The 14,209-nt window shown below is 40.0% G+C and overlaps 1 protein-coding gene across 1 annotated transcript in view; it reads left to right on the top strand.

Moving 5' to 3' along the window:
* Positions 1-450: 450 nt before the first annotated feature.
* Positions 451-14,209, top strand: part of VPS50 (VPS50 subunit of EARP/GARPII complex) — an 89,600-nt gene continuing 75,841 nt past the window's right edge. The window contains exons 1-4 of the mRNA XM_065830889.2: positions 451-618; positions 2,851-2,919; positions 11,181-11,303; positions 11,903-11,974. Coding sequence (XP_065686961.1) covers positions 586-618; positions 2,851-2,919; positions 11,181-11,303; positions 11,903-11,974 — 297 coding nt within the window. The 5' untranslated portion in view covers positions 451-585. The remainder of the gene's footprint in view (positions 619-2,850; positions 2,920-11,180; positions 11,304-11,902; positions 11,975-14,209) is intronic.

Genomic DNA, 14,209 nt, shown 5'->3' with positions numbered 1-14,209 from the left:
GCTTGAGGATACAAACGTAACTAAGAGGCCGAGGCCGCGCAGGGTGGTCGGTGCCGTGAGTTGAGCAGCGCTGTCGGACAGCGAGCTGCACAATCACCGGCTCCTTCCACCGCGTCGGAGAGGGGTCAGGGCCGTCCCCGTGAGGTACCAGAGCCGCCGTCCCGCTGGCCGCGGCCTTTCCTCCTCCGTGGCCCAGTTCCGCCTCCCGCAGCCACGGCGGCGGCTGCCTCCCCACTCCCCGGGAACCGGCCCGCGTCCCCGCACGACATCCCCGGCCTGCGCCCCACTGCCTCTCGCAGCACCCCCGCCCGGCCATCCCGTTCGCCTGAGCCTCAGCCCCGCCCGCCGCGGCGGAAGGAGCCGGCCCGCCCGCCCCCGCTCCCTGCCCGGATGCCCGCCCTCCCGGCCGCGCTGACGGGGGTTGTAGTTGGGCGTCACCGCCCCTGGACTACCGGTCCCAGAGAGCAGCGGGCGAGCTCTGTCAGGTGGCGTCCAACATGGCTTCCCCGTGCTCGCCGGAGCCCGCGGCCGCGCGGGGCTGCTGAGCGCTCTCGGGGAGGCGGCGGTACCGGCACCGGTGCCATCATGCAGAAGATCAAGTCGCTGATGACCCGCCAGGTGAGCGGCTCGGCTCGGGAGGGCAGCGGGGTCCCGGCGCGGGGGTGTCTCGGACTCTCTATCCCCGGGGGCGCCGGGACAGGCGTGTGCGGCCGTGCCCGGGGCGCGGGCATCACCCTCAGTTCTGCCTGTGAGGAGAGGGGCGTCCTGGTGTGCATGAGCTCTTGGTACGCACGCACCCAGCTTTTTTTTTTCCTCTTTATATCAAGAAATGGAAGCGTGCACAGGTGCCAGGACGTACCTGTGCGGTGACAGATGACACGACCGGTCTGCGTCAGGCCCTTCTGTCCCGCACAGTTCCGAGCGCTGGGCCGTGGCACTGGACGTGGCTTTGTCTGGGGGCAAACGCTTTGGATCGAAAGGGAGGCAAAGCTGGGGAAGGATTTGGGTGGGCACTTACTGATTGTGTGATAGAGCACCTCATGTGTTTCTGTCAGTCCGCTTCCTTGTGCCAGGTGTCTCTGGGGTTATATAGATCTGATCTAGTGTATGTTTGGACTAGTATTTCAAAGGTTCAGAGCCTTTCTTAAGGAGTGTATTGGAGTATTCAGGTCATTCATGTATACTAAATATCTCTAAAATGAAGCCTGTTTGCCCATGTGTCTAAATTTGAGAACTTAAAAAAATCACTTGAGTCATCCACCACATCAGGTATCCTAGATAGTTATAGGAAATGATGGGAAAGTCAGAAACCAAACTTTTTTTGTTTTTTCCCCCCTAACTGTGTCCTCAGAATTGTAATGCTTACATGGGAGACAGGGCTCAGAAATGGGCACTGGCCTGAAAACTGAATTTCCAAAATAAGGTTCTGCTCCCTTTCATTATAGAGGTAAATGATCAGTTTTCAGCTTGACTCAGAGGAACTATGGGAAGCCTGCCCAGTGTGGGAATGTCGTGGTCTGAAAATGATGTGACTTATGCAATTTTCAGCCTTTGTGAAGGTTTAAGTTCCATTTAGCATTTGATTAGTTAAAAAGTGAAACTTCTTGCTGCTTCTGAAGATAAGCTGCTGGTACTGTAGATTTTTGAGAGGACAGGTGGAAGATTTCACGTGCAGTATGAAAAGCTGCAAGAGTTGCTTTGGTTGTTTGTTACCTTGAATTTCCGATGCATAGAGGTGAGTCACATGTGGGGGTGGCAAATGGAAAGGGCTGATGTTTTGAAGTGATGCACATGGAAATCTGAGAATCAAAACCGAAATGAGGAGGTTTTGCATCGTAGGAAGATGAAACAATTGTAAAATGTAGTAGTTACCATGAAAGTGGTGGGCTTGTAAAACAATTTAGTAGTTTCAGAGGATACACATTTTTTTTTTTTTTTTCATGAAATCATGTAGTAATTGCATAGATTCTTTGTGTGTATGTACCAGGGCCTGAAAGGGGCTTGGGAACAGTGCTGTTAGCATCAACCACAAGAGGAGGAGTAAATTCTGCCTGAAACTCACCACTAATGTGAACACCCTGAAGTCTCAAGGGAAGCTGGAGTCAGAACTATATCTGAAACTTGAATGTTTAGATTCACCTCTGCCTAGGGAGCTGGTGGAAAATGTGCTAAGCAGCATGTTCTGTGTTATTGCTTCACCAAATGGTGAATGTGCTGAATATTCAGCAAACGCATATTCAGCTGGTTAATTGATGCTTCCTGTACAAAGCTTCAGTCAACTAGAGCATATTCTGTTTGTGTGGCTGTATGTTTTGAAGAGTAAGAATTACTGTCTATAAAGCAGCTAATGTGGATTATGCATCTTTCTCAATTTAGTTATGCATAAGGAAAAACAGTTCTAATGGTATTATGTGGTAAATACACAAATATGCCATAAAGCAAAAACGATACAATTTTGCTACAGAGTAGGTAGCACTTGAATTCGATTATTTCGTTCCATTAGACCATTAAGTGAGTGAAGCAAAGTGTGTTATGTTTTTTGGACACATGCATTTTTAAACTTAAAATAACACCTGGAAGTAGAGAGGAGGGTATAAGTGAACTGTAGTGAGAAGGTTCATATTGCAGCATGAAGTTGGAAATGCTGAGGTGTTTGAGGAGCATAATTTGTAGACCAATGGTCTTGCTTAAATGTTTATGGAATAAAAGCCTTAGCCTTCCAGCCTCATATCGCTGTAATTTATTAAAGGACTTGTAGATATATATTCAACACCAGGTGAGACTTGTGCAGTTTAATTACAATATATATAAAGTAATCAGTCTTAACTGACTATTAAAATTCTTTTACAGGGTCTGAGAAGTCCTCAGGAGAGTGTTCATGACCTCAGTCCTATTGAAAGCTTTCGGATTCCTAGTAAGGTATGATACACACTCCCTACTCTTCCCTCCTTCATTTTATGTTTTTTATTTTATAGTTAGATTACAGTTAGTTTGGTGTTTTGTGTGATTTTTTTTAAGTTTTATTAAACTAGGTTTGCTGTTGGTCTTTTTGACAGTTTTATTTCTTGCTGAAAATCTTTTAAAATAGTTTTATGGAAGAATTAAAAGCTGTGAAGCAAAACAGTTCACTGACTCAGAATGAACTTGCATTAAAATTTCTTTCTTGAAACTTCTGAATTGTCACTGGATGCTGATCATAATATTGTAATATTGTCTACGTTTCCTGCAGGAATGAAGAAAAAACAAAAGAAGGAAAAAGAAAGTGCCTTTTTTTCTTTTTTTAATTTGGAAAGTAGATGCTATATGGGTAGCCTGTATAGTTCTAGTCTTCATATTTAGTCTCTTAATAGTCTTGGTGCTGCAAGTATATTTTGTACTTTCATGGTTTTACTCTTCAGCATATACAATTAACTTCATGTTCTCCTTTAAATGTTACAACTTTGTAATACTAATAGTTTTTTTTGTTTTCTTGTGTCTCATTACTTAAATACTGTTGGCTCACTCTTGTCTCACAAATTATGCTGAATAATTTGGGTGCGAGGAAACATTTCTCACAATATTTCACTGCTTCTTATACACTGTTGATCTGAATGGACGATTCACAAGACTTGCTGTGGATGTTGTCTATTATTTAATCCTAATTTGGATTTTGCCATTAACCAATGAGATACATAAGTTCCTGACTAAAATTGGATGCCTTATTTTACAATAGTTAAAACCAAACCAAAATAAAAGAGTCCTTGTGTTCTTCTGTAATATGTTGCTTGTGCTGAGGCAGACCAGAAAATCAGCACTACTGTGTATTTGAAAAATCAAATAACAATATCTGAATTGGTACATAATGCTGTTAAACAGCGGCCAATATATTGATTTCAAAGAGTGGAACTATTCATTTGCAGCGATGTTGAAAGAATCGTCTCATCTGCACAGCTTCGATTTCAAAATTGCAGATTCCTGCCACCCACTGAGCATCCAGTTTCAAACTGTCTTTTTTGTCAAGTAAAAGTTGATGTAGCCCATCTTGGCTGGATTTCTATTCTTTAATAGTTAGATGTTATGTGTCTGGTAAGCCTATACCTTGTACCAGTAACAATGGGAAAACAAATGCCTGTTAACCATTTGTAATTTTTTCATATGTTTATGTCAAACATTTGCAATGTGAAGACATTATGTGTAACTGTTCTGCAAACAGAATCTCTTTGTAGTTATGAATTCTGTGCCTGAAAAGGCAAGCTTGCATCAACATTAGATCTTGTCAGCTGGTTATTTTTTTAGAAGCTCATAACATTAGAGTATTGTTCTCTTCTGTGCCACAGAATAAGAGTTTTATATTTTTCAGTCTTCTAATACTTTTTTTTTTTCCTTCCAAAATGTTTTAGGTGAGTAGTTTGCAAAATTCTGAGTTGCTTAGCTTAACTTTTTTCCTTCTCAGCAGGCTGTATTGAGTGAAACTCTTATGAAGTTGCATGACCTGACTATGTGATTAAATGAAAGCATTAGATCACAAGAATCTTGAATAAAATTACTGTGTTTTGATCAGTTTAACTCTGGGCTACAGTCCCAAGCCATTTGCCGTTGTAATTTTACTTCCAGCCCTTTTCTTTTGGAGAAGGATTTTATATCGTCATGCCTCCTTAACTTTGCTGAAATCTTAATTGTAGGATTTTACTTTTCAAATGATGAGACATCAGATGAGGCACTGTAATATGGCTCCTGTCGCTATGAGCATAGATTCAGATACCCATTCTTGAAAACAGGAGTTTTTTGAGGTGAAGAGGGGAAGATATTGTCTGTGTTTATGGTATGAGTAACTGTCACAGAGATTAGGTTTAAGCACTGCATGGAAGTTGAAAGTCATTAAGCTGTTGGATATTGGTATTTGTTTTGAGCTGAAGTTATACTGAATGCCATGACAACGTACTGATGTCACAATTCAGAATTATGTTATAATCACAGGATCAAGCAGCTTAGCTGGATATAAGCTAATGTCCCTCAATAATTATTTTATAATAATGGGCGAGTTTGGTAAAGGGAATTAATTTTTGAATGCAAAAGTAGACTACAGTAAAGATGCAGATTTTTGAAGGCAATGACTAAAAGTACAGCTTCATACTGTTGCAGGTCACTATTTGGAAGCATAGGTTGCTCTCTGCTACCACATTTTAGAAACTGTTTTTGTTTATATCTTGAATAATAAAAGTCTCAAGCTCACCAGGCAAATACTGTATTCATGATAGAGTGGTTATGATGCTACGCTTGGTATCTCCAGATTGATCTAGGGCAAGTGTTACTGAAAGTTTCAAAAGCTGAGTTAAAGCTATAGGGAGATACAGAATGCAAAACTGCAGAGCCAGCATGAATTACAAACCATTGATAGATAATTCTAACTCTAGGAACAAAACCTTCTTTTTGAAATGGGGGACTGTCACACCAGTTTGGTGGTCAAATGGGAACTATAGAGGTCAGGAAGAAGAATATGTTGACATTGCATCACACAAGGGGAAGACCAGCAAAATTATTTTGTGTCTTGATATCTGAAAGTTGTTGGTTTGCTGGCTGGTTGCTTGCAGGCAATCACGTTGAAGTGATGACTGTCCTCCTAAATTTTTAGTTTTTAAACAAGGAAATGACTTGGTACTTGGATATTTTATGGAATACTTCTATGTGCATGGACTCACGTTAACCAGTACTCCGACAAGTTCTGCAAGTATCCTCAAAAATTTCCATTTGCTTCTGTCATATGAAGGCAAATTACCAGCAAACCTGGTTTGCTTTTTGTTGTATTACAGACTCATACTGCTGACTCGGTCATACAGAGAAATAAGTGCATAATAGTTCATGATATTGTCTGTAGATAAGGCAATTCTGTACTGCAAGGCAGGATTTCTGGTAGAGAAAGCTGATTGCAGAGGGGTTTAATATCTTTTTTGATTGAGATACCTTACTTCTTCTGTGTGCCCTGGTCACCCTGGGGAGCTGTAATTCATAGAATCATAGAATACCAGGTTGGAAGGGTCATCAAGGTTCATCTGGTACAAACTTTCTTGGCAAAAGCACTTATTTTTGAACCATTCTATTACTGACAACTTTGTTCTTTGCCATGCTGGTATCAGTTTTGTTCAGTCAATGCTGTCACAAAAGGGTGAGAGAGGTATTTGGTACACTTGAATTCAAGTGTGTGGGATTAACAATGAGTTGACTTTGAATTAGGTTATGCTTATCTTGAAGGTAGTTAGTTCATATGAAAATACAAATCTCAGTTGGCTTTGTGGCTTTGAGCGGTAAACAACACTGAAAGTTTTTTGTTTTTTTTTTTTTTAATGCTTTTCTTATAACTATAGAAGTGTGGCTTTCTTGGTCTGTGTGGGTTTCTGTTTCCCCAACAGTAGGTGAGTGCTTTTCAGGAGTGCATTAAGTGGTGGTGTGACTAATATCTCTTCTATGAATCAGGCTTTGTTCTCTCCACCAGGAGAATTGTTTTCACAGTGTAATGTTTGTTTTGGTAGAGTGAGGGCTTTTTAATGAGTACTCTGTATACATACTGAAGAAGGAGAGATCAAAAGAAGTTTCTGGGCATTTCCCATGGCAGATAAGGGAAGACCACAAAGCTGGCTGTGGGATTGCCTTCCCTAGCTGGGCACTAGCTGTGGTGGGAGAAAGAAAGAAGCTTTGAGGTGAGTTTATAGATACAGTTATACATATATTATGAGACATATATAATATGTAAATACATCTTTTTACATAGATAAAAAAATCGTGTGTGTATCTATATATAAAAATACTTTTATATCTTATTTTTTTCAAGGTGGTAGGATGTTGCAATGTACCTGCTGATTAAATCTGTTGAGCAGGGCCCTCATCCTGGTATTTAGGATTAACTTTTGACATAGGTGTTAATCCGTGTTCAGAATGGAGGGATATAAATTGTCCGTGTGTTCATTGGTGTGTTTTAGTGCATGAGGCTGTGTCCAAATGAGTACTGTGCAGACTTGGCCCCTGGCACTCTCTGTGTAGAGGTGCATAGGCTGTTGCTGACCTTCAGCTTCTAATTATGCAGGAAGCTCTTTATTTTTTTTTTTTTTTTTTTTTCCCCTGAGTAGGACCAGTTAACTTTTTTCAATGTCATTGCTTCCCAAGTCTTTTGGTTGATCGTGACTGGAATGCAGAAGGTGTTTGCTTCAGCTCCCCACCAGTAATGCTTCATTCAACAGAGCAATATTGATTTAGGTGTTACAGGCAGTGAAGAATACAAGGAGGGTGGGAGTGTGATGTGCTGGAGCTGAGTAAGTAATCTAAAACTTGCTGAACTGCATTTCAGAGGGGTCTACAATGAAGTGACTCTTCTGAAGTATATTTCCAGGAATTGCCACAAGCTTCTGGACCTGTAAACTTCTATTTCCATAGAACAGGAGGGCAAAATGATGTGAGGTGTGGATGCAAACACTAACCACTGTTTTTTACTTAGCAGTGGCTTCTTCAAGTGTGTAAAGCTGTCAGACAGATAGGGTCTTTTTTTTTTTTTCTTTATCTCCCCAGAAACTGTCTTTCACTGGTCTATTTAGGTGGCTTTATGAAAGAGGCACTTCCTATTTAGGGTTGCATGAACCATAACCTGAAAGGAAGTATGTTTGACAGGATAAATTGTCTTTCCATTAAAGTATGATCCAATGTACTGGCCAGGAAAAAAAAAAAAGTTTCACATTCAGTACCACAAATGATGAAAGTTTTATATAGGAGATGAAATGTCTTGCTGAGCAAAACTTTCGAAACATAGATGGCTGTGCTGGCCCATTATTGCTTTGAGGATTCCTACTGCTGAACCTGTGTAGTAACCTGGGCAGGTGGATTGAAATGAATACTGTGGGGTCTGCTGTGCCAACCTGCTACTCTTCCTGATCTGTGTATTCCAATTTTTATAGGATTTTCTGTTCAGAATAGCACTTGGAATTTCTGAACTTATGTAAAATTTCCATAAAATTTACGGACAAGTGTGCTTTAATATTGACTGAAAAAAAAAAATTGAGGTAGGAAAGTACACTGAGGGATTTAATAGAATTTCTCTCTCTACCTCTCCAAAGGGTTCGAGTATGAACTCCACAGTGCTAAATCTGACCTTTCCTGAAGCCCGTGGAACTATGGACTTCATATGTATATAGGAAAATTGTTTTGTATCTCTAACTGAAGGGATGACAACAATTGCATAACAGCAAATAAACTTTTGCTAAGGATACTTGTTTCCTTCAGTGATGAGTGAATAGATTGGCCGTGAGCATGTTAGTTATTTGAAACTAGTGGAGCATGATGGACTGGAAGCTGCAGTTTATCATGCCATAAAGTCTGGTGGCAGATTACATCTTCAGGGTATATCAATTACCTATGGCATTAACATATCCTTTCACCAATATGACAAGGTATCAATAGTCTAGAAATTCAAATGGTCCTAGAGTTTTCTTCTTGGGTTTAGTTTTTCTTCTTTTGACGAACAACCATGGGGGAACTTGTAGCCAAACACCACATGACAAATTTGATGATTTCATTTGCAATGGTTCAGTGGGCAAATTAAGCTAAGCCTGTTGCCTGTCTTGCATAACTTTTAATTTTAGTTTCATATAGCTAAAACTCAATGTAATGTAAGATGCTAAGCTAATTTATAGAGCGATGTCATTTGTTAGGGAGTGCAGAGGGAAATAACTTTCTGTTTGTTTGTTTTAAAGGACAGGAATACCTATGGTTAGATAACAGATTCATTGCTTTATAAATTAAATTATTGTAAGAGCAGTATGCCATTGAATCTGAATGTGTGTGTCCTCTGCCAATCCATGCACTCTCATGTGATGGAAACTTCAAAATCATAGATTAAAAAGTTGAAAAAGACTCTAAAAGGATTTTTAAAGAATCTTTTCATTCCTCATAACCTGCTCTCCTCTGTTTCTCATGCTTATAGTAAAGGTGAGACGTGAGGTGGAACGGTGAGTGGTGTGGCTGGAGCTGAAGGGATGGGTCTGCCAGCGTGGAGTCCTGCCTGGCCCTTCAGTGCCCATGTGGTTCTTCCCTCCTGACTCCTGCAAACTGGTACCATCTTCTGCCAGTGCCCTGTAGCCAACCCAGCCTTTACCTTCCTCTGAGCAAGGTGCTGTTGTGGCTGGTGGCGTTGTGGACAGGTGCTTGCCCAGTGCGGGACCCTGCTCAAACCCGGTTTTAAGGGTTTGTCTAAAGAACAGCATCATTTTGCTTTGTTGTTGTTACGTGTTGTCATTATATCGTTATATGTATTGTTTCCTTCTTTCCCTCACGTACGTGGGTGCACTCCCTTCGCCCCTGCCTTCCCTTGCACAGCCTCCCGCCGGGTGCCCGTGTGGCTGGAGGGGAGTCACTGCCTTGGCCCCGTGGTGCCGGGCGGGTTTCTCCGTCTCGCTGCAGGTCAGCCCGCCGGGCAGCGCTGCTGGCGAGACTGAGCCGGGCGGTTTTAGACACTCCCTTCGTGGAGATCTGAGGCGCTGGGCGGCTGACGGTAGGGGAGGAGGGCGGTGTTTTTTCTCCGGGTTACCTCTTCTCCATCTCGGCTCGAAGCCGCCTGCCAGCTGCCGTTCCGCCCGCGCTCCAGCTGGTGGAGCCCGAGCACTGCCCGGCGGGGGCCGGGGCAGCCAGTCCTGCCGCGAGCAGGGGTCCCGTCCGCCCGCTCGTTGGCCTCCGTTGTGCCCGCTCGTGTCACCGAGGGGTTCGCACTGCTCGGGGGCGCGAAATCCGGTTTTCTCTGTGTCGGAGCTGTTGCTTTTGGCTCCCCTCCTTTTATTATTTAATTTTTTTCTTTTTTCCTGCGAGAGATATTTTAGAGGAGCAGTGGCTCCATCTCATGCTCTTCCAAACTGTTCACTTGCCATCCCTTGGCTGCCTCTAGTTGCATAGAGGAACAGCACATTGCTTTCTGTTTAAAGCGTTGGTTTCCTTCATGTCATGTAGGCATTGACCTTATTTCAACTAATGTACAAAATAAGCAAGTTTGGAAAATTAGTCTAAAATCTGATGTCTGTAGCTGGTGAAATAAGCCCTTGAGCTCATGGTGATGAAACACTGGCACCTTGTCCTCCTATAACATCCCGGCATTGTTGTGAGGTATGGGGTCTTTATGGGACACTTCAGTCCACTACATCGCTTTGGCAGAGTAATTGTTGAGCAATTTGATCCATTTTATCTTGATTTCTGGTGTAATAATGTCCTGGCACTTCTCCCTTTTGAGTCTCTGATGAAGAATTTTCATTACTTTGGTGGGAACAGCATCCAGGAGAGGGCTGGTCTTAGTTGAAATGTCTGATATAGAAGGTGAAGAGGAGTCTCAGGCTTGGTCCTTTGTTTGTTGGGACCAGTGGAAGCAGCTGGGTTGTTGAGAAGACCTTCCAGGAGGGATCATGACAGCAAGGAGGGGATTGCTCACCTCTTGAATCTTAGCTTTCAGAAAGGCTAACAGCGCATCTCTGCTTAGACTACCCTACTAGTCAGAGAAAAATCTGAAATCTCTCAGTTTTGTGCAAAAAAGACAGATTTGTTCTGGTTTTACTTTTAAAAAATTCAAGTGTTTAATGGCATGACTTTTATTACAGTGAATTCTGAGGCCTGAATTGAAAAGTTATATGTTTGTAGTGACGCTGACTACCTTATGTTTACAAAGATGTCTTTTTCTGGTTTAAGAAAACTTTTTAAAAATTATTTGTTATGTTTTTATTTGTGTTTTTATTTGTGTTTTTATTTATGTTTTTATTTGTTTATTTGTTTATTTGTTTGTTTTTATTTGTTACATTTTTGTGATTTTTTTTCTTCTTTCTTTTTTTTTTTTCTTGTGGTGATATAGCCTGCCAATATATTTTTAGTTTATTATTAGAATTTCTAAATTTTAGAAGGAAAAGACTGTGGACTTTACATGCGGTTGTGCTATAAATGTGTTGATGAATAAGTGTTTAACTGATCTACAACATCAAAGTCTGCACTTTGTTCTTTGAAAAGTTTTAAATATCTTGCTCTTTTTAATGGGAAGAACAAGTTGCAGGGTACTGAACTTTTTGTTCTTTGGTATTGCTCCTTGTACTAATACTGTAAATGGGTTTTGAAAAATGTTTGTTTTGGTAAAACTTTGTTCTTGTTAGGATGCAATATTATATCATGGAATCTCTTTTTGTTCTGTGAAGGAGGAGCTCAGAGAGGTATGTGAAGAACCAACTGATCCTCAAGCTCAGCAGGAAATAATTAATAGCATTGAAGAAGTATATTTTTCCAATGATTCCTTTGATATTGTGAAGTATGAGTTAGAGGTAAGTTGTCTTCTTAAAAGAAAAGACAGTCATATAACAAAAAAGGAGGGTCAAAAGAGTATGCTCGTTTCAATGAGCTATTTTTTGGTTCGTTTCTTAGATCTTGCATTAATGCAAAACTGTACCCTCCCAACTTGTCTTGGGGTTGTGTGGAGCTTCTAGCATACAGTATTGATGTGGAGTCTCTTCTTTTAATGTGTGCTAAGAGCCACTTTGTAATTTAAACTATTGTGTAAAAGACAAAATATTTGCACGGGAGGAAAAAAAGTCTGTTCTATACTTTGGGTATTTGTTTTAGCAATTAATAGAATGGGACATAATAATTGCAATGATTAGGGGGCTGTATGTATACATATACGGCTTAGAACAATGTAACTTTGAAGTAATTATGATATCATATGATGTAATGATGATATTATATTGTTTATCTTAGCACTGATATGTTTCAGTATCCATCATTTGAAATAATGGATTAATTCTGCAGATTAGGTTGCAGAGGCAATAAGAATGTTTCTTTAGTGGAATTGATTGGTTAGTTAATACTACATGTGTATTTAGCATCCTTTAATTTCTCAATTTCCTTTTCTGTTTACTTGCAGAGGCTTCCTCCAGTACTTAGTCTTCAAGAACTGGAAGAGTACAGAGACAAATTAAAACAACAGCAAGCTGCTGTAAGTAAAGTTGTTTCGTCTGTGATCTCAGGCAATTTGTTGTATCATCTACAAGTATAGTCAGAAATATAACTGAAAAAGTTTTGATTTTTTTTAAACACATTAGATATTAAGTGTTTTTTTCTTTTAATATTATGTTGTGTGCTTTTATAGTGAAAAATTGCATCAGCAAATCATATAATAATATACAACCATGGAAGTAATTCTTGGTGATGTGTTGTAACAAGGAGAAAATGTGCTAACCATTTCTTTAGAAACTTGATTTTCTGAATGTTCAGCTTTTCTTATATATTGCAAGAAAAGTAATATGAATCGTGTTTTAGTATTCTTTTGAGGGATTTCTGGCTATGTAAAGCATAAAGTATTTTTAAAACTCTTTCCTTAGAGCTGGTATTTTCTCTTATTTTTCATTTACCAATTTATTAATAATCCATGAAGGTTTCTAGTGAATACTGGTGCAGAGTTATTATGTAATAAAACAAATGAAATGTAATAGTGAGCAATAACTACAATTTACAGGGGAAATCGGAGTTGCAGCTTCTGAAAACTACTTGTTACATTTCAGGCTTTTAAAATTATGGATTAATTGCTCTTTAAAGATTAATAATATGGTACTGGGAACTAATGTATTAACTGTGGCATTTGGAGAGTATCTGCAAGCAAAATAACAGTAATAATCCTAATTCATGTCTTTAAATGAATAAAATGTACAGAAGGAGAATGTTAGTTCGTTGACGTAGGGAACAAATTCCTCTGCCTAGGACTGCTTTCCCCAGAATAAATCTATGAAATTTTGTAAAGTGTTAGGGAGAAGTTGAGCAAATGAATATGCCATGTTTCTCATCAAGAGGTGTAAGGAAAGAAGTTGAAAGTGGGTGGTGGGTTTGGGTTTTGTGTGCGTGGTGTGGTGTTTTTTTTTTTTTTAAGGCTGAGAGACAACTTCGCTGAGATACGTATGATAATCCTAATATCTGTTATCAATATTTTTGCCATTTTACCGGCATGGTGGGAACTGTCTGCAGCTGGAGGAGTTGGTTTCAGTGCATGGCTGCTGCTGAAACATGTGAACTGGAAGGTGCATGCAGCTAATGAATAACAGGGGTGAGAACTGAGCACGAGGTTTCCAGGAAATATGGTTCAGATGTGTCTTGCTTTCAGAAAACAAACAAAATCTTTCAAAGCCAAAACTTTTGAAGAGAAGTGTGCGTCCAGTTCTTCCCCCAGCATCCCCCAAGGCAGGATTAGGGTTTTCTTGTGTCTTCCTTAATCTAGTCAAAATATGACTCTGTTGTAGGAAGGATTTGTTGCTTTGGTTTGTTTTCCTCCTTGGGCATGTTCCGTGTTGCTAAAATTTATTGTATGCTGCATATCATGTCCTTGTGTTGTATTTCCAGTGGTAGTGTGAGAGACTGTTGCATGTTTTCTTCTCCTGTCTCAATTACTGTCTGTTTATTTTGTGATATGTCATTTAGATTACTGTCTGTCTTAAAGGACATTAGAGCCCTTCATGGAAGACGGTACCGCAGAATGTTTTATGTTATTAGTTCAGTCCTAAAAATATATTGATGCTGATTCTGAATAGATTATTAGATGGAGGACTCATGATGTCTGTTGGCAGATCACACAATATCTCTGCTTTTGAAAAAGAATAAATATTGCATTGTTCATTTCAGTGGCTGTAGCTATAGCTGACATAGGATTTTACAATAGTTATTTAGAGATAATTCCAACTTCTGAATTTCTGAAACACAATTCACTCAACGAGTGTGTATTACAGGTAATAGAGCTCTGACCTTCCACTTCCCACTGACTGCTGCCATCTGCTTTTGTGCAGCTGATCTTGGTCATGCCTTTGTTTTTGGGATCACTATAGTCTCTGAGTTTTCACTAGATTTTCCATTCTAGGTTTCCATTTCATTGGATGGATTCCAACTCACTTAAAGCTTCTTTAATATGTGTATCATGATAGCTTTAATTTATCTCATCCTCTTGGTACAGATGATTTGAATTAGGAGGCTTTTTAGTTTTATATATGTTTGTCTTCATTTTAGTTAGTAGATTGATATCCTCAGCTGTATATTTTTTTATTTCTTCAGGAGATGAAATATTTTTTCCTGATGTGATAAGAAAGAGAAAATTGTTTTGGAGAAAATTGTTTGGTCCCCTCAAAAAACGTTGTTTGCCTGCATTGATAACTGCAGCCACATTCATTGCTAGCAGTTGCAATTCTAGATT

Source organism: Patagioenas fasciata, chromosome 2 (genome assembly GCF_037038585.1).
Source record: "Patagioenas fasciata isolate bPatFas1 chromosome 2, bPatFas1.hap1, whole genome shotgun sequence".
In the NCBI taxonomy this organism is placed as follows: Eukaryota; Metazoa; Chordata; class Aves; order Columbiformes; family Columbidae; genus Patagioenas; species Patagioenas fasciata.
The sequence above is the reverse complement of the archived record's forward strand: the minus strand, read 5'-3'. Positions and strand labels throughout refer to the sequence as shown.